Source organism: Leptodactylus fuscus, chromosome 2, assembly GCF_031893055.1.
Source record: "Leptodactylus fuscus isolate aLepFus1 chromosome 2, aLepFus1.hap2, whole genome shotgun sequence".
In the NCBI taxonomy this organism is placed as follows: domain Eukaryota; kingdom Metazoa; phylum Chordata; class Amphibia; order Anura; family Leptodactylidae; genus Leptodactylus; species Leptodactylus fuscus.
The window spans coordinates 123077324-123098623 of record NC_134266.1 but is presented as its reverse complement, the minus strand read 5'-3'; the positions used below and the strand labels follow the sequence as shown (position 1 = coordinate 123098623).

General features: G+C 38.6%; 1 protein-coding gene across 1 annotated transcript in view; it reads left to right on the top strand.

The window, feature by feature from the left end:
* Nucleotides 1-21300, top strand: part of GRIK3 (glutamate ionotropic receptor kainate type subunit 3) — a 494196-nt gene that overhangs the window by 427513 nt on the left and 45383 nt on the right. The window contains exon 11 of the mRNA XM_075264498.1: nucleotides 13808-14031. Coding sequence (XP_075120599.1) covers nucleotides 13808-14031 — 224 coding nt within the window. The remainder of the gene's footprint in view (nucleotides 1-13807; nucleotides 14032-21300) is intronic.

Below are 21300 nucleotides of genomic sequence, written 5' to 3'. Positions count from 1 at the left end.
ATCTCGCAGCGGGGGGTGCTGGGGACCCCTACACGATCGGGCAACCCGTTGTTTGCCGTGATCATGTTTGATCACGGCAATCAACGGGTTAAAACCCAAAATCGGCACTCATGTCCGATGGAAGGTGTTGGAGCAGGGTGTTAAGTGTCAGATACAACTAACACCCGCTCCTAGAACGCCCGCACTGCGCTGCGGGGATTGTTTACATCCATGTGGTACTATTACCACATCGGTCGTGAAGCACTAGACATCCATGTGGTAATAGTACCACATGGGTCGGGAAGGGGTTAAAGAGAATGTCTCATTGTACAGTCACTTTAGATATCATGTCATGTCACATATTATGTTAGAACCTGTAATCTTGAGGCAAAAGAACTTCCATGTTCATGACGGTTGATATGATGTCAAGTGACATAAATAATGACACACAGACTTTAATGCAGATAAAATACATATTTAAGCCTATGCTATATTATTAGCCGCTATTGTCATTGTATATAAAGTGTTGGAACTGAGCATAGATTTAGTGTTAGAAATGTTAGTACTGCTTCTACATGCTTCAATGTTAAGTCATTAGGATGACTAAGAGGCTATGCACACTGCGCTGATAGTTTCTCTTACTCACTTGTATCCTAAATGCAAATTCAAGCAAATTTCTAATTAGTTTTATCATTTAATAATGTCCTAGCAGGGTGTTGCTGAAGAGTTTGTCTTACTCATATACATAGCTGACTTTGCGGCTTCTGACATAGATTTTACAGCATACTGGTCCACCGATCCTGGCTGCAATTAGCTTTAACCCCTTGTTCACATCTGCGCTTAGTAATCCGTTCGGGGAGTCCACATGGGGACCCCCCTGAACGTAATACCAAACGCATTTGCAAGTGCTGTACAGTAAAAGCACACAGACCCCATAGACTATAATGGGATCTATGTGCTTTCTGCAAGATCTCCGCACGAGTTATGCGGAGAGGAAAGTAGATAGTGAAGCACTTTCCTGTCCGCATGTTACCTGCTGAGATCTCACGGCAAGCATACGGACCCCATTATAATCTATGGGGGTCCGTGTGCTTTTACTGCACAGCGCTTGTAAATGCGTTTGGTATTCCGTTCGGGGGGGGGGGGGAGCATGGAACGAGGGGTTAGATCTGGATTGTGCTTTTCACTACCCCTCCCTCCTCTCAGAGTAGCACAATGTGATGCAGCAGCCCAATACTCGTCCAGCTGACATTCCCACACACATGCACACTTGGGTCGGCTGAGTAATGCAAATGCACTGAACACGGACAGGAGAGAAAACTGCAGTCATGGCAGGTAAAATACAAGTTCCTGAATCTTATCTCCCCAGCATCTGCTGTCGGGGAGTGCCTGAAAACCCCTAAACACATTAGATAGTAGGACAAGCCCATCGAAAAGGGCAAATTTGACTTACATACATGTACTTTGTATGGATAGGTTAATGTCAGTGAGAATACCAACAGAGAGTAGAGGAGGCTATATACAAAAGAACACAAACAGTATATTGAAGGAAGAAAGCACCAAGGATAGAAATTTAATGGTAGGGGAGAATATACAAGTTGTGCTGAATCACAATGTAATGGGGAGGGGTGTGTAGAGTTAATGGGGGCACACACGTTTTAGCAGAAGAGTCTACATAGGGTGTATACAGTATCTTAGACAAAAAGTGAAAAAGGAATAGTGCTGTGCTAGTCTATGACAGCTAGTGAAGGCAGCAGTATTCTGAATTTACATTATGTTTACAAATCTGATCAAATTTATGTAATCTCCAGTTTGTCTTGAAACCAATCTAACTCAATATTGTGACATGCTAACAAAAGCGAATAAATCCTGCAATGCACATTGCCCTACTAGCTGGCCATATATAGACACTTATTATGATACCTTTACCTTTGTGATCATTTATAAATGAATCTTTCTTTTTTTATATATAAAATCTGCTTAACATGTTAGACAGATATGGAAAAACACACGTGTGTAGCCAGTATGCATTACTAGGAGGGAAAGGTCACATGAGAAAATTCTAAAACTAGGTTGCAAACTGCAAATCAGGGGGTCTGAATGAAAGAATGAATGAAATTTACATACTGATACAATGTTACAAAATATAATGTTTTTCATCTCAACCATGTCCATTCAAAGCTTTTAAGACGGCTAAGAACATTGCATAGGAAATTTAATAGATGAATTATTAAATGTAGGAGACAGTATTAGATGGAAAGAATAAATCTGCAATTCTGGCAATAACCTGGACAGAACAAGCCATGGAGAATCAATTCCAGGATGCAACAGCAAGTTCATTCAGTCCAGATGAGGGAGTACAAGTGTTGCTGTGGAGAAGCAAAGGAATTCTCTCTGTATCCTATTTCTTACGCAGACCCTTAAACATTATATACCATTATCCTTGCTGAATAATGTCAAAATTAAGTCGATCCAGAAATTGCTAAATGCATCTCAGCCTATTTATTCCCTCTTCTAAACCTTTCTGTCAAAACAGCCATAATTCCTTCATATATTCCTGCGTCTATCACAAACATTTGTGAATTCTGTTCAAGCAGCAGGTCTACTCATTGAAATGAAATCAATCCAGCCCTCCTCTGTGTGTGATAACTTAATTGTCCTAAGGCAGCGCACTAATGCCAAGTAAATCTGCAATGAAAAAAAAAGAGAAAGACAAAATAGCTTTTAACTGGGAAGACATAAAATCTTAAAACAAGCAGTAAAACAAATGTTCCCGTTAAGGATTTTAAATGTAATGAAAGCAGAGCGCCCCAGATTTAGGTCACATAACAATTAATGTGTTTTTATGCATCTCATTGTGGCGGCATGCTATATTTCATTGTGATATTGCATCCAGGATAATATAGCAGTTGCCAGGGTAATTACTTATTTTGTTTGGCAAATGCAGCAAAGTCAAAATGCCAGATAAACATCACGTCGTTCTAATTTAAAAGCCATCAGTACATTTAATTAATAGCTGAACTTCCTCCATATTCAGTACTAAACTGCTTTAATGTCCCCGTCCTTCCTCCCACATCTGTCCCCTCCATATAATAATAACAGGCTCTTATATATAGCTCTGCTGTGCTGCTATAAAGCATTCTGCTGTCATTGTACTTGAAGGATTTTGTTCCAGCTATTTATTACTGTAAAGTTCTTTGCTTTTATTCACTTCAAAGCTTGTTGCTGTTGTTCACTTGTTGTCTGCGTTGTGTTGTGCCGTTGTGCTGTATGCCATTTGTAGAGGATATAGAAATCAATTGATAAGCAAATTGATAACCATTGATAACCATTTCCATACATCAATCATGTAAACTGAAGAAAATCTGATAGTTCATGTCCTAACCCCTGGAAGCATGAAATACCAACAGGCGCCCTTATTATTACAATGAACTACGTTGTACGCTGAAATGTTGATGAAAACATAAGGGCAGATTTACTAAGCTAAATGTTCCAGAGTTATGGATTTTTGGAATTGTAGAAAAAAAAAATTGAGTATGTGCTGTCACATTTAATCCCCGGCGTAACTGCACATGGAACTGCTTCCCAGCGGAAAGGCTGCAGGCGGACACCAGCGGGTTGCCTTTAAAACCCATTCAAATGAATGGGTTTTAAGACTGACTGCCGGGAAGCGTCCCCTATGCAGTTTTGCCGGGAATTAGGACAGAAACCCAGCAAACTGACAGTGCGCATAGGGACGCAAGTATGAACGCCCCCTCAGACTTTCTGATATAGTATGTACCCTGTATAGTGGCACCGTTATTGCAGCTTGACTTAGATTGATGCTCTGTCACTATACAGAGTACAGAGCTACGTATCTGCCTCCAGGCCTGTGTAGTGTATAGTACAAAGACTGAACACAGCCCTAAACAGCTGACCCTTGGTTGTCAGCCCCATCTATTAGATGTTTAGACCATAAAAAAATCCTGGACAAAAGCTTTAAATACAAATGGATTTGTTTATGTCCAATTTTTCTTTAGAACACAAAAGTGTAAAGTATAGCACTTTTTATCTTGCAAAAAAAGGATAGAAATTGATATTTTTAGTTAACATTAGTTTTATGTAAATAATGGCCATCAGTTTCCATCTATTTTTGGCATCTTACGTTTGCATCTGTAAAACTTATCCATTAAATGGATGATCAGAACATGATACAAACAGCCCCTTAGATACTTTTTTGCCTCTTCTGGGAAGAATCGTGTCTTAGTGAGATGGTATAAGATGTAGCAAGGTGTAACAAGATGTAGAGTTAGAGTTACAATGTAAGCCAAGTAATGGGCAGTATAAATGACACAGTCTAGAGATACACCAATGTATCAACTAGCATCAGCCAGTGTGATAAATCTGGCACATTTTTAGTCTGTTTGGTATACACAGTCTAAATCTTAGAATTAGTAAGGAGATATCAAATACTACAATATGGCTTTTAGATGACTTACCTGAAATCTCTATCTACTTGCATATATATATAGAGAGAGAGATCCGTCAATTAGACCAAGCCAGCCGCGCAAAGAGAAAGGGTGAGAGCCTGGCTTGTCCCATTGGCTAGCCTTTTTTTGAAAGTACTGAGGCAGTCTGTTGTATAATATTATTATTATTATTATTATTATTATTATTATTAATTATTATTATTATAATTTAGATAAACTTCAGGTTTCATGCCCACAGGCATGAGTCTGACGAGTGAAATGAATACATGAAATACATAAAAATCGGAAAAAGATAAATAAAGGATAAACTAGAAACAACAGTATAATGGAATATGCTGATACTGATGTAAGGATAAGAGCGGAAGAATGATAATATGATTTTATGAGATATGGCAAAATCGCAATTGAGTTCCCAATCCCACAAAAATCAAACTTGCTTAGCATAACGCTTCAATTTTAATCGTATATTGTTTTAAACAGCAAAAACTCCATACTGTAGTGTATCTTGTTTGGGTTCACAAATGTATCAAATGTGATAAGGTTTTATTGCCTTAGTCTAATAGAAAAGCAATCCATTTTAATGATGCAACATCAGGCAAAAGCACAGTAAAGAAACAATAGTAAAGTAAAGTAAAGTAAAGAGACAATGGTAAGGTGTGAGCATGTATTGTTTTTACTGGACTAGGTTAAAGCAAGGGTTAGAGGTCAGTTCAGTATACAAAGGCTGAATTATTGAGCATAACTGTGGGTTAGGACCATACCACCTCCACAGATGGGATTTCTCAAGTGACATTAATCTCCGACTTAGTACGCGATTATATTGGTATTCCATACCCTGCCTTACTATATCCGCTAATGTTTCCTTTCTTCTGCCCTTACATCATTCTCCTACTCTTCCTTTGAACTCCACTCCCTTATTTTCCCCCACTTCTTTTTACCCAGTAGAAGTTTTTAAAAAGCAAAGAATTTTTCAGATTTCAATATATAAACTTTTTGCTAAATCTTAAGCTCAAGGGCTATATTGAAATAGTACTGAGTTATTATCTATAGTATAAGAATATATTATATTTTTCAATTTCAGCCTGAATTTCAGAATATCTGTATACTAAAAAAAAATGAGGGCATTGGAGATCTGCTTTGACCTGAACAATAATGACACCTCAATTTAAGAGTGGTGGTCCCACTTTGGACATTTGTCATGTTAGATTCACATATAACATTGTGATGATTTTATTACAATTGTGACCCCCATGAGGTTTGACAACCTAGTTTTTAAAGTACAGATGTGATTAAGTGACTTGCCAACAGGAAATGGCACATTCCTGTAGACGTGTGCCATTTGCCTCAATTTTACTGACACTTGCTATAGATCACCTTGAGATGTTGTAATCATGAGTAACTATCGTAACCTTGATATGCCTTGGAGTGACAGATTCATATATTATTTTATGCTTATTTTTTATAGTATGAGGTAATATAAATATTGTATGTTTCCCTAGAAGTATAAAAATGGCATTTTGTGAAATTTTTATTACTAAAGGTATAGTGCATAGATGGATAGAAGTGATGGAAGTCTTTCCTATGTTTTATATAAGGACTTCTTGGATTCTTTAAGTACATTTCTCTCAAATAATTTTAGTGTCTTGACTTGATAGATCAAAGAGCTGTATACAAGTTTGGACAAATGACTGTATACTTACCAAGGCTCCTGCCACAGTATACTGCATTTGGGAGCAGCTACTTGATAATATTCTCATTTATTGCTTATACTTTATAATAGTTTTGTTTCTACTTCTTGCTAGGATAAAGAGGGTTACTACTAGAGGGAAAAAGTTCACATTGAATTGGATTTGACCCCGATTTTTCAAATTTTTCGGGCTTAACCCGACCCCAAATTTTCTCATCCCCAAATCACTATTATACTTTATTATAACACAATTACACCACATGTGATAGAGCCTCAGTTGTGACAGGTCTCAGTGGTTCCCCCCTGGGAACAAGATATCAGTCAGGAGGCCAGAAGGTGACTTAGAGGAGGCACCAGATGCTACGAGGGAGCCCTGGGGAGGTGAAGGAAGGTGACTATAAATGTCACATCTTATCTGGGCCTTCACTTATACAGAGTCTGAAGAGTCCCACATTTGAAAACATCTAGACGAAGCCCCTAATATTCATACAAATGAATCACATGAGGTTTGCCCACCTCTAGTTATTACTGTAACTTTGTCATCTACAACCTATTGATCTGCTTCTGGTACAGCTGCTGAGACAAATTCTTAGCATCTAATATATCAATGTAGGTCATATGACACTGATGGGGGGGGTCTCATTCTCATTTGGAGAGAGTTATGTGATTGGCTAGCTCCTCCTTAATAATTCCTAGTTTCAGGGGCAACATGGTGGCTCAGTGGTTAGTACTGCAGCCTTGCAGCACTGGAGTCCTGTGTTTGAATCCTACCAAGGACAACATCTGTAAGGGGTTTGAATGTACTCCCTGTGTTTGTTTGGGTTTTTTCCCATACTCCAAAGACATACTGATAGAGAAAAATGTACATTGTGAGCCCACAGTCTCTAAATTTTCTAACTCTTCTCTGCCGCTTTCTGACCACAACCTTCTATCTCTCACCATCAGTGCTCTCTCCCCTTCACAAGACGCCCCTACCCATCACACATATAGGAACTTGCGTGCTATTGACACCCAGCACCTCTCAGATACTCTACAGTCCTCCCTGTCCCCCATCTCTTCAATCTCCTGTCCCAATCTGGCCACCAGTCACTATAATGAAACCCTCAAAAATGCATTGGATGAGGTTGCTCCCCCCTCCACTCGTAAAGTCCCACATAGGAGGCAGCAGCCCTGGCACACGCCACAGACACGATTTCTTCAGCGCTGCTCTAGGTGTGCCGAACGTCTCTGGAGAAAATCATGCTCACCTGCAGATTTCCTCCACTTCAAGTTTATGCTTAAAACATATAGCTCTGCCCTTTAGCTCGCCAAACAAGACTATTTCACCGCCCTCATCTCTTCTCTCTCCAGCAACCCTAAAAGGCTTTTTGAAACCTTTCACTCCTTACTCACACCCAAGGTGCAGACGCCATTCACAGACCTTAGTGCTGATGACCTGGCCATGTACTTCCATTTTAAAATTGATAAGATCCGTCAGGAAATTACTGCCCAAGCCCCAGGTGGCATTGACTCCCACACCTACGATAATACTGATCCCCTCACCAACCGCACTTCAGACTGTCCATTCTCATCTTTTGAACCTGTCACAGAAGAGGAAGTCTCCCAGCTACTTTCTTCATCTCGCCCCACAACCTGCAGTAGTGACCCCTTCCCCTCACACCTTCTCCAATCTCTGTCCCCTGCTGTCACTACTTACCTTACTAAAATATTTAACCTCTCTCTCTCTTCTGGAATCTTCCCATCCTCCTTCAAGCATGCTGTTATAACCCCGCTACTGAAAAAACCCTCCCTGGACCTATCCTGTGCTGCTAACTATCGACCCGTCTCTAACCTCCCCTTCATCTCTAAACTTTTGGAACGCCTGGTTTATTCTCGGTTAATCCGTTATCTCTCTGCTAACTCTCTGCTTGACCCCTTACAATCTGGTTTCCACGCTCTGCACTCTACTGAAACAGCTCTCACAAAAGTCTCTAATGATCTACTAAAGGCTAAATCCAATGGTGACTTCTCTCTTCTTATTCTTTTGGACCTCTCTGCAGCTTTTGACACTGTTGACCATCAACTTCTCCTCACTATGCTGCGCTCAGTCGGCCTCAATGACACTGCGCTCTCCTGGTTCTCCTCTTATCTCTCAGACCGTACTTTCAGTGTATCATTCGCGGGCTCTGTTTCCTCCCCTCTTTCCCTTGCTGTTGGGGTTCCTCAGAGCTCGGTCCTCGGCCCCCTGCTCTTTTCTCTCTACACAGCCCCCATTGGACAAACCATCGCCAGATTTGGCTTCAGGTACCATCTTTATGCTGATGACTTGACTACTGTAACTCCTTACTAATCGGTCTTCCCCTCACTAAACTCTCCCCTCTACAATCTATTCTGAATGCAGCGGCCAGGCTCATCTATCAGGCTAGACGCTACAGCGATGCCTCCGGTCTGTGCCAGTCACTACATTGGCTGCCTATTCATTATAGAATAAAATATAAAGTTATTACTCTCATCCACAAGGCTCTCCATAATGCTGCACCTCCCTACATTTCTTCCCTCATCTCTGTCTACAGCCCAACCCGTGTTCTCCGCTCACTCAATGATCTAACACTTACATCCTCTATTATCAGAACCTCCCACGCTCGTATACAAGACTTCTCCCGAGCTGCACCACTTCTCTGGAATGCTCTACCCCGGACAATAAGATTAACTCCCAACTTCTACAGTTTCAAACGCAAACTAAAGACGCCTATCACAATTCCTAATGCACAAAATTGTCTGAACACTGTATAAGCAATGCCGCCCCTGCTACCTCTTGTGTCACCCCCTCTACCTCATAGATTGTAAGCTCTTTTGAGCAGGGCCCTCAGTCCCATTGTGCGAAATGACGTTCTTTGTTATGTATGTCTGTATCTGAACCCTATAAATTGTACAGTGCTGCGGAATATGTTGGCGCTATATAAATAAAATGTATTATTATTATTAGCCCTATATGGGACACGCATTCTACATTTAAATAAATAAAAAATTCCTAGTTTCAGAAGTTGCTGCAGATTATAACATATGCATATTGTTCTATTCTGTGTGTTTCAGTCTATGTTTTAGGCCTAGTGGCAAAAGTTGGAATTGCAAGATTTTTAGAATTTTTTTTTTTTTTACTGTTGATAATAATTTGGAAAATTGAAAACCAAAATCACCAAAAATTCTTTAAAATATGTGTAAAGGGAATCTATCATTGCCAAAAGTCATTTTTAGCTAAACACACATTGGAATAGCCTTTAAAAAGGCTATGCTACTCTTACCTTTCCTTCTTTTCTTCTCCCCGCCATTTCTTCTAAAAAACCTTTCTTTTCTTATACAAATGAGCACCACGGAGCTACAGGGGTGTTCCCCCAGTGCCACGAGCACCCCTCTCATCATACCTTGTAAACCGCCCCTTTGATGCTTGTGCTTCGTCTTTCCTCCTCCTTCCTGGAAATTGGGCCGGGCACTGGCATCTTTTGCTGTGCTGTTCAAGCTAAAATCTCAGGCATGCTCAATACTGCTCCGGGAAGAGCAGACTGCTCATGTTCAAGCAGCAATTTTGGTGTGCTCAGTTATTTTGCATGCACAGTACACTCATGTAGTTGGCCATACCAAAATGTTTTAACAGCGCGACATCAGAGGCCAGTGCCCGGCCCAATTTCCGGGAAGGAGGAGGAAAGATGAATAAAAAGCATCAAAGGTGCGGTTTACAAGGCATGACCCGCGGGTGCTCGGGGTGCTGGGTGAATGCCCATAGTGCTCATTTGCATAAGAAAAGAAAACATTTGTAGAAAAAATGGCTGGGAGAAAAAATGTGTGTTTAGGTAAAAATGACTTTTGGCAATGATCGTGTAAGGACCGGAGTCAGGGTCAGGCAGTGCAAAGTGAAAGCTGTCAAAGTAACACTGTGCAACTAATGACAAAAGGGGTCGTAGGCCCTGCGGCTATAACTATGCTGTAGATCTGAAATGAGGCAGACCAATGCACTTCCTAATTGAAGTGCGCCTACCACGACTCCTACGCTACTGTCCAGGCGGCTAGGGTCAGGGAAGAGGAGGCCCTGAAAGTGCTAGGGACTGGAGTCACAAGGGTCACACCTAAGCAGAAAGCACAGTGTAACATGCAATGCAAAACAAAAGACAAAACAGCATGGAACAAGGGAGGACCACAAGTCCCAGCAAAAACACAGTAGAGAAAGCGAGGTCAGATGAGCCAGAGGTCAAGCCAGGAGATAAGAGTAAAGTACTGAATCATAACACAAGGAATAGTCAAAATACAAGCCAAGTATACAATAACCAAAACACAGACTGAAAGACTCTCAGACAGGAAAACTGACAGAGCAGGAGACCAGGAATACACAAAGTGAATGGCTGGCAAGGATCCATGCCTGGGTGGGGTTTAAATAGCAGCAGAGAAAACCACCCACAACACCTGTGATGACTAATGGCATGGAGAACTGAGAGCAAGGAAAAGATTAATTCTTAATCACCTAAGAACGACCAATAGAACTCTTAATACGTCTCCCGGGGAGGCGCCGCGCAGCAAGGAGACCGCGGCGACTCCGTATCCTGACAGATCGATTCCCTTTCACATAAAAAATGATTTTAACAATCGGTAATTTCTTGGTGAGACATTCTCTTTAAGTGTAGAATATAGTCTTTCATTGACCTATGGTACAATTACATTACCTGCCTATATATATTATTATGCATAGACAAAAAAGGAATGATCAAAATAAAAGAAGGATATATACTCATTGACAAAAAAGTGATTCACCAAGAAGTTGCTGGAATCAAATAAACCTTTATATGTGTGAATGTAAAGATGATATTCATAAATTACTACAATATTAAAACATCAGATTCTAAAAAGAACTCGTATTTGTTGAGTAAGAAGATTTGGTTCCAGTGGGGGAAGCACTTTTACGCCCTCTTGTGGCAAGACCAAGTGTCTAACCAGATCACCCCTGTAATCATAACTGCAACATGAGTTAGGAAGAAATACAACATTTTTACATGGGAGAATTATTCTTTTTGTCACAGTGTGTGGATAGATAGATAGATAGATAGATAGATAGATAGATAGATAGATAGATACTTCCTAACTCCCCTCAGTTCCAAAACTGATATTTGAGCAATGTGTTGTGTTACTGGGACATGGCCACTGTAGCCAATCACTGACCTCATCTTTGATGCTATTAAGTACAATGCCTAACTACAAAGTCCACTGTTTGGCTGGAATGGACATAGTTGTGTAGTTAATAAGGTAGAAAAAGACTCAGGTTAGTCAAGTCCAACCTATAAAGCTTCCCTAGGAAGGGAAAAAAAAAAAAAAGCTATGCAGACTGTCTTTACAAACTTTTGTGAAAGAATAGGTCATTCTAAGAAGCTCAATGAATTCCAGTATGGTAGCAATGCAACGACTCAGATTGTGATATTTCTTCTCTCCTAAATATTCTGCAATCCTGAGCCACGAAGTGGGAGACCAGAAATAGTTTTAGAGCTGGGTGGCCAAGAGGCGCCTTTTACATAGGTGTCACCAACTCTCTGCTGACTGAATACCTGCAGAGTTCCAAACCTTCTGTGGCATTAATATCACCATAAAACTGTACATCAGGAGCTCGTGGCATGACTTTTCATGGCCAAGCAGTTACAAACAAGTCTTATACCACCAAGTAAAATGTTTTAATTCCAAACTTTGGATGGAGTGCTGCAGAGGAATTTGGGTTAGAAAATGGCATGAAAAAAATTACCTGCCTGACTGCATTGTGCTAACTGCTGAGTTTGGTGGATAAGGGAAAGTTCTATGGGGTTGTTTTTAAGTTGATGTCTTAGGCTTCTTAATTTCAATGAAAGGCAATCTTAATGTTTCAGCTTACCAAGATGTTTTGGAGAACTGTATGTTTCCAACTTTATAGAAACAGTATGGGAAAGGTTCTTCTCCAGTCCAGCTTGACTGTGCCCCAATGCACAAAGCAGGTTCCATCTCAGAATGGCTTGGTGGTTCTCCTCTTTATCGATAATTGTTCCAAATTGTAATTGAAATAATTTTGCTAAGTGCTTTAAATCTGTAAAAAACCTACTATTAATGTATTAACTGCTCTGTGGCATAGTGTTATAGTGTATAACTCAATTGTACAGTGTATATACATTGAGATTTACACTATTGTATGACTAGTATTTTCCATTATTAAGCAATTTTCTGCTCTGTAGTTTGCACTTTTCTCTGAGCTGGTGAGTGGAGAACTGCAGCTATCTATGGCACACAGTAAGTAAGTGAAGGAGGGTCAGCACCATGCTATACTATAAGTCTCTTTCTGTCTCTCACTCAGAAACAGCCCTAGGACTATGCAGGGCTTATTTGGAGAAAAAGCAAGCTGTACTGATTAGACTAATGTACTTTCTGATAGAAAGCTCTTATTTAGCACCATCATCAATATCATACAGTAGATTTCTATAGACAATGTGTAATCTGAGTCCAGTGTTGGACTGGGATCAAATTAATTCTTGAGCTAGCATACAACTACATGCAAACAATCCCTGACTCTTGTTCTCAAATTCTAAAATGTCAATATAATTTATTATTTCAGTAGTAGCTTGTTACCTAGTCTTTGTCTCTGATTGTTTATGTCCTGGAGTCATGTAGGTAACTTGCTGTCTGGCTCTTGCCTTGAAATACAGCTCTTTTTGCTCTGTCAGCCTTGGTTATGTGCCCACACAGCAGCAGACCTTAGAAAGCAGCAAAGTGCTGCAGGATGATTGATGATTGTTTATTGGGGCCCCTGCAGTGTGATTGAGAAGATGGGGTCCAAAGGGGAAGGATATTAGTTGGCCTGAGAAATCTACTCAGATGATCATTGAGTCTACATTATATAAAAATAAACTGTATTTTCTTAAATAATGTATCCAGTATGTTATACAGATACAATTCCTGGCTAAAATGCTGTATAATGAGTACATATAAGTACAGTGTCTGTACTATGCAGGGTAACCTTTCTGAGTCAGGCAACTTCTAATCTGTCTTGAGTCTGATATAGCAGAATTTTCAGAGTAAAAGTCAGTTTAACAGAAGAGAGGGGGAGCAGGAAACAGTCTGATAAGAGAAAAACAGTTTTTCCGGTCTTCCTGTACTATTGTTTCATGCAAAGTTCGTTGAAAAGTTAGTAACCATTTTAACTTGACTTTTTCAATAGATTTCAATGGATTTTGTTGCCATCCATGAAAATACATTGTGTAATGTTAAACTCCTGTGTATCTAGAAATTTCTTGTGATTAAGCGCAACAGAATATTTGCCAACCTACTCTTTACTCTGATGCCTCTTGTCCTTTCACTGAAATGTTTTGTATCAGGGTAATACGTACTTATGATATTTGTAATATTTTTACATTGGTACATTGGACTGTAAGTGTTTTTTCTCAGTTTTTTTTAAACTGTTATTGTAAATATAATGGTATAACGTCATCAAGAACTCAAGGAGATTGGTAAAGTTAATTGTATGCCATTTGCAAGCAGCTAGCCATTTAGAGTGTTATTATGTTGCAGGAAATGGTATAATACATTGGCAGTGAAGTATGTACATTACATGTCCTGTCTGATTGCCACTTATTGAAAATTACAAATTGTACAGTTGTTATGTTTCATAACCTTTAGTCTGTTTATACTCTTTCAGAAAGCTGACCTGGCAGTGGCTCCACTGACTATCACCCACATCCGAGAGAAAGTAATAGATTTTTCGAAACCATTCATGACTTTGGGGATTAGCATATTATATCGGAAAGCCAATGGGACCAATCCGAGTGTTTTCTCTTTTTTAAATCCTCTATCTCCTGACATCTGGATGTACATCTTGCTTGCCTACCTGGGTGTGAGTTGTGTCTTATTCGTCATAGCAAGGTAAGTGTCCATAAGACATTGAAACACTTTCAGTTTGGCACATGATGAGCACCCAATTTTCACAAAAGAAAATAGTTAGAAGAAAATCACACAATAAATACGAAATAAAATAATAATCACATAATCCCAAATAAATTGAGTTTGCATGAGAAAAAAAAGGCATTGGCCTTGTTGGTTAGCCAGTGCCAATTTGGTGGTGTGTGTGTGGGGGGGGGGAGGGGGTTCTTGTTGTTTTTATGTAATTTTTTTTTTTATCCATCCACTTGGAGAATAAGAGCTAATTTACATATATATTATTACACGAGTACACGAGCCATATCTTCCGAATGGGTTGATCAATTTAAACAAGAAAAACAAAAAAGCACCAAATTATTCAGAAGCACAGAAAGAACCAAATGATGTATGCTATTGAGTGTTTTATTCTTGGTAATAGGTCCTTTTAAAGTAAAGCTGAGCTGATACAACCAGAAGAATGGCTGTTACAAAGAAAGTAACCATGTTGTTCTAATTTCATACAGTGCCACTCCTTTAAAAGTCCAGAAGTATTAATTTGCCTTGACACAAGGAACATATGCTGAACAAAATACTCTCTTTAGGGGATGCATCATCCAATGTAGATGAACCTTCATTTTAGCTTCAAATGTATGTGTATATGAATGTATACAATTCTGACAGTGAGCAAATATATATTCAACCTATACACAAAAATAGATAAAGAAACATGGTTAAGTAACATACATTACCTAAATCTTATTCTTTCCACTACCACCCACATCCAGACCTGTAAGTGAGATAGAGATGAGTAAACTTTTAAAAAATTCGATTTGGCTGCTTCGCAGAATATTCCGAAAAGTTTAGATTTGATCCGAATTAATTTGTGGCAAATCACGTTAAAAAACAAGGTATTTTCTGACTGCAGAGAGCCTGTATAGAGGTGTATCTGCCACATATGTTGCGCTACCTGATATTTTACCATAGAAATGTGGCCTAGTGCGAAGTATCCAGTCTTGGTGTCTAGCGAGACACTATCGGGTAGTGCGGCATCCTGTAGCTGCTAACGATGGATTGAATTCCAGTTCATCAGGTTCAATTCGCTCATCTTTAGTGAGATACATCACAATATAAAGAAAATAGATTCAAAAGTAAGGTGCTACAGTGCTATCATTGGTAAGCTGTAATGTCCTAAATTCCTCAACCATGGGGTCTAGCCTCTATTGGGGAAATTTTAATTGTAACCGACTTCTCTTATAAAATCATGTTATAAATCAGTTTTATTCATTATGCAACATCAAATATTTGTGATTTTTTTTTTTTTTTTTAGAATTTTTTTCTTCTAATTTACAAGTGTTTTCATAATGAATAAAACAGGGTCCACACTAAGTGACCCCATGTCTATTCTCTATATACTGTAACATATCCTGTCAGTATAATTTGAGTTTTGGACATAGATAACGAAAATGCATAACTTTGCTCCCCTCTCCTTGTATTTCGGGTATAAGGACGACATTCTAGGGTATAATACAACAGTACCATGTAAATTGTTAAACTTATATTTTTTTTAGGAATATATATATATATATATATATATATATATATATATATATATATATATATAATGTCTCTTACTTACAGGTCTGGATGGGTGGTATTAGGAAGGGGTTGCTATTGAAAAAAATTGTGGCAATACTTCTATCCTTATTTTATTCTACTGTAATTAAAACTAATATTTAAGTAAAAAACAATATTTGAATTGATGAATTACACTGAATCTTTTCCCATAAGACTTCATATCAATTGTCCCAGCCACCCCTGCTGTATTACATGCGGTCTGCAGATCGTAACATAAATTGTTATCTCCAGACTAGGACTTGTGATGCATTTATATCAATCCTATTACTAGAAATGTATTCATGTAGAAGTAATACCCAAATGAAAAAGGTATAAACAGACAATGTTTTATACCAAAGGGCTGATATTCTTTGAAAAAAACCCATAAAGCTAGCCCAAGTACCTTTTTTCTTATTATTCTAGCATAAACTAGACATTGGTTGTATTGTCATGCAGACATTGCTGGCATTGCTGGCATTGGGCATGCATATGTGAACTCACTTAAATAGCAAACCACTCATCACAGGCATTCTTAATAGAAAATATTTATCCTCTAGCAAAAACATCATTTTAATTCAAATGCAAGGTAAAGCAAGAATAAAGTACCAGTGATGTATTTGTAAGCCCTCAAGTTAATAATAGAATCCTTTCCTTGAGGAGCAGGTGTTCAACTCAAGACATAGTGGCCTGCATTAATTTATTATTGTGCGTCCTGTACTTGAATATTATAAACAAGACTTCTTTCCCCGCATTCAAGCCAAACCTCTTGAAATCATAATCTCCATTTTCTACAATACCTACACCTTCCTGCTCACTCTGATCTTATCTATAATGGATTTGTAGCTAGTCTGAGCTCTAATCCATATTTATGGAATAGGCATAAATCCAGAATATGCAGCACACTGGATGCCCGTAAGGTGATGCTGATGTTTTAAAATGGATAGCACCAGCTTTTCTATATAAAGGGATAGAGAATGGCCTTTTCAATCACCTCCTTTCTACTCTCCGAGCTGACTTTTTTTTAGAAAGTGGAATGTTTGGCAGATTTATTAACAATACCAAGCACTTCCCTGTGCATGTGTCGCATTCATAACTAAATTTTGATCAACATGTACCGAGATCCATTAGCCTGTTCAGGATATTTGATTAAATTTACCTTTTGTCTAGTTTTTGTAGTGAAACATATTGTTATTCTTCACTGAGTATTTAGATATTCTAGGTTATAATATAAAAGAATATGGGCAGAACAATGTACGGTATTTGAATGTGTGTAAAATGCTAAAAAGGAATAGTTAAAGTAACATATTTAATAGTAAAAACAATGGAATATAAGTAATACTTTTAAAGTGTAGCTAAACATTTTTTTTTTTTTTCATTTCATAAACAAATAGTGTAAGTGATAAGATATTATTCTATTTGGGGTTATTAAAAGGGTAGTCTGCAATAATCAAAAATTGGGGTAAGCTGTGGGAGGAGAGATGAGAAATGTCATAAGAGTCCAATATCCATTACTCATGTGATAAGTCAATCACTATTCCAGCTCCACTGTTCCAGTGTTCACCACAGGTGTGTGCAGCCTATGTCTATAGTGATGTGCCCAGCCATACACATAGCTGTTGTAGCCTATCACTGGCCTCAGTGGTATACTTGGAAGGTCAGCAATTGGCTCCATCAATCACAGGGGCAGTTGATGCCATGGCTGCAGCACTGGTCTTTGTTTGCCGTGCCATAGTACTGATGTGCTAAATTATCAATGTGACCTTTGTAACATGGATTATTTAGGGGGGTCACGGACTCATCACTTCATCAGTGAAAGAACTGGAGTGGCCTGCTGGAACAGCAGTGGATTTTTTAGCAATGTAAAATCAGACAAAACAACACTTTCTGAACTCAAGGTATGAAAACATCACCAGGGTGCACCACAACAAATAGGTAGCAGCGATATCTTGAGACATGAGCATTTTTAAGTGATTCCAATGGAAAAATTATGCTTTGCTTGATCTAAATATTAAATGTCTTCTTTACTTAGGGAAGAACATCTTAAAGTCTAAGGGGGCGGTCACACTACCGTTGGTGTCCATGGCTATTGTCCATACAAGATTTGCGCAACGGAGACTAGCTGGTCCGTTTGCAATTTCTGTTTATTTCAATGGGATTTTATCTTGTGCCCTTTAGTGTCCCTTTGTGTCCATTTACAACCATATCTGTTTTTTCAAATGAACAAAAAAATCCTACATGCAGGACTTTTCTGTCCATTTGAAAAAATGGACAGCAAGTGTCTGATATATATTTTTTTTTTTTAACATTGAGGTCTATGGGCAACGGACATATAACGGACAGTAACTGATAGCCATCAGTTTGTGACCTTTATGATACAGTAGGTGTCTGTTTTTGTTTTTTTTTAAACGGACACCTTCTGAGTGGACAGCAACAGTAGTGTAAACCCTACCTTAGCCTCTCAAGCCAGCAAAATAGCAAATGTTCCCAAACTTCCAAACATCTAAACTGCTTTCCCATCTGCGCCCCTTCTTAGTGATGTCTATGGCTATTTCATTTGCAACTGAACTAACAGTAATAGCAACTTTGCATCAGCAAATGAGGAAGGATGGTTGCGAAGACTTTTAGCTTGATCCTGTGACTAAAGATTACAGCAATGGTTTGTTTTCTTGTGCCTATGGGAATTCATAGTAGATTAAAAACTGAGACATGCCTATCGTCTAGTAGAGACCAGAGGAGGTGGTCTAGAAGAAGATGGAGGAGTATGTATTAGAACTATTCTTCCCTCTATTGATCCAGAAGAAGGCATAAGATGCCAACAAACATTAGACATGTGCCAAAGTGAGAAATGACCCTCCTACTCGCACTCACTCTGCTATTCATAATTTGCAAATGGTAAAACATAAAGTAAGGTTAAATAAAAAGGAGCGCTAAACCAGCCTAACCTAATACAAACCCCCTATGATCATCTAACATTTAGCACTGTGGCCTAGGTGTTTTACATTATGCAGATTCTCCAACATGTCAAGCAGATTTGTTCATTGTAGACTGGTTAAATAGCTGTAGGACAAGTTAAAGCAGGGCAGATACTTGTGAGGAAAGGCACATTTGTGCTAAGAAGTCCCAAAGCTATGTCTTTATGGAAGATTAGCCTATTGTCATACGGAAGCACTAGTCTGAAGTATACACCAGGGGGGCAATAGATGTTATTATTGTAGGTCAATGCCACTTGAAGACAACTAAGGGGCTATTAAATTGCATGCAAGAGGATAGATTTCATACTTGCTTATAAATGAGACTCTCAGGCTCATGGCTGTACCGCTGCATCGAAGTCATTTAATCCCTTAAGAGCACAACACATTAGACCCAAATGACTGCCTGCTATTTGCATTCACAGCTTGTAAGACACAATCCCTGGAGGAATAACTCCTTATTTCAACTTGTTAGCAACTGAACATTTAGTGGTCTTTCCACAGAGGATTCTGTCCCAAATGACAGCTTTAAATGCACAATTTTACTTCCAATAGTGGCAGATATGCAGAGTGTTTTCACAGCAAGGAAAACTACAAATTAATATGTCAACATTTACACCCGGTATTTCTCAGTCGGTTTTAACAGGGGGAAAAAAAAAATCTTCAGACATAGATTCTGAATAAAAAGTGATAAGTACCCTTTAAGTCTTCCTTATATTTGCCAGGAGAAGAAGAGAAATAAAAGTATCAACATTGTTGTAATAGAATCACACATACATTAAGAAACATGGAGCAGACTCCTCGGTTGTCTCAGCACTGTATTTCTGAATGTGCTAAAGGCAGCTTTATTATTCAAAGACATTGGGGGGTTTATTAGTCAATGCCCACCTCCGGTTTTCTCTACAATGAGTACTGAACAAGATGGCCTAGCAGGGATAGTAAATCATAATAACTCATTATACAAGCCACAACGTTATCGCTCTTATTGACTCTCTCAGTCACGTACACATTTTAGTTTTTCATAATATTTAAAACATATTGGAAATTATTAATTTATTTTTTCAACTATATTAGAATAGTGGCAATAACTGAGGATAAGGAGGGTGTGGCAATGACTGCTCTATTTTCAATACATGGTAATAATGTTTGTATTAATCTAATTTTCCAAAATCCATAACTTTTCTATCTTTTAAAAAATTGTTAGGGCTTATTTTTTGGGGACAAATTTGTACTTTGTAATGGTACCAGTTGGTATTCCATATGATATACTGGAAAACTGGAAAAAAATGTAATGTTTGAACACCTTAACAAAACTTCAAAAAAATTGAGTTTGCATATTCAGACACCTATAACTTTTTCATACATGGTTGTGTAAGACATCATTTTATTTTATTGCACTTATTTATTTTGGGGGATCCTTAATGTATTTTTGTTTAATTGTGTATAGTACTAAAGTAAGGGAATGGTGTGATCTTATTTTTTTTTATTTTTTACTTTTATTTTAGACCCCTTAAGGGACATGAACCCGGTATTGGAGTAAATTTTAAAGTTCCCTAACCTCAATTATGGGCTGCCTACTACAGACTGTAATAAAATTATAGTAAAGATAGGCTTAGGAGTCTTCAATAGGCTCTCGCCGTTATGGAAACAAATGGCCACCACAGGATCTCACTCTGGGGGACTGCTAAGTTAATTCCCATGATCAAAGAGGACTCTTAATGCAGGTATTATCACTGTGTCTCCACAATATCTACCATAATATTACGCTGAATGTTGGCAAGAGTTTGCAAAACGATGGATGTAGCCAAACTAGCAGGGGCTCATCAGCAACAAGGATTGTTTTGATACTTTGTATGCACTTGGGCAATACTCCTTCTATTCTTTTGTAACTAGTAAGCAGGGAGGTTGAGCAATTCCAACCAGTTGTACATGTAGCACCAAATTTGCCATAATTTTGGTAAGGTAGTTCATTGTTTTATTAGAGCATCCCTGGGGTCTAGGGCAGATAAAGTGCAGGAATTAATGAAGATAAAGTGAAGGGGTTATTGTTTTCACCCCTGGTATTTGTGGGAGAATTAAGGGGTTAGTGTCAGTATTTGTGGGTAGAGAAAGGATCAATACTAATATTATGTGTGGTTCAATGGCCTACACCTCACCAGATTTCTGCAATGTCACAGTAGAAGGAAATCTGAAACTAAAATGGACAGATATCCCTGCCTCACACAGCCAGCTATCATGTCCCCCATATATCAAATTGACTACTCTAATGCCCTAATCTCTTACCCTCTCATAGACTAGTCTACATGGCCCTCTCTCTCATACTGGCTGTTCCTTATGGCCTCTTTTCATAGACTGTACCCCCTCACTACAGACTGCTCAACTTCAAAATAGGCCACTACCATTCTTTAGAAAATGCTGCATCATTCTCTCTATGATCAGGCAGAGCCATTCAGGAGCACTCTGCCTGATCAATAACGGGAAACTCAGATGGTCTGTGGGAGATTAAAGTTTTGCAGATCCAAATATAGGTACTATGTTCTTGAGTACTAAGCACAATAAGACCTAATTACTTGTAGTTTGGTACAATAGGATGAAGAGTAAAACTGTTGCCAATCTATTACTCTTCTAAATGAGAAGAGAATTTTATTAAATAGAAGTGTCTCTGATAGGGGCCCAAGGTATTTAATATTCT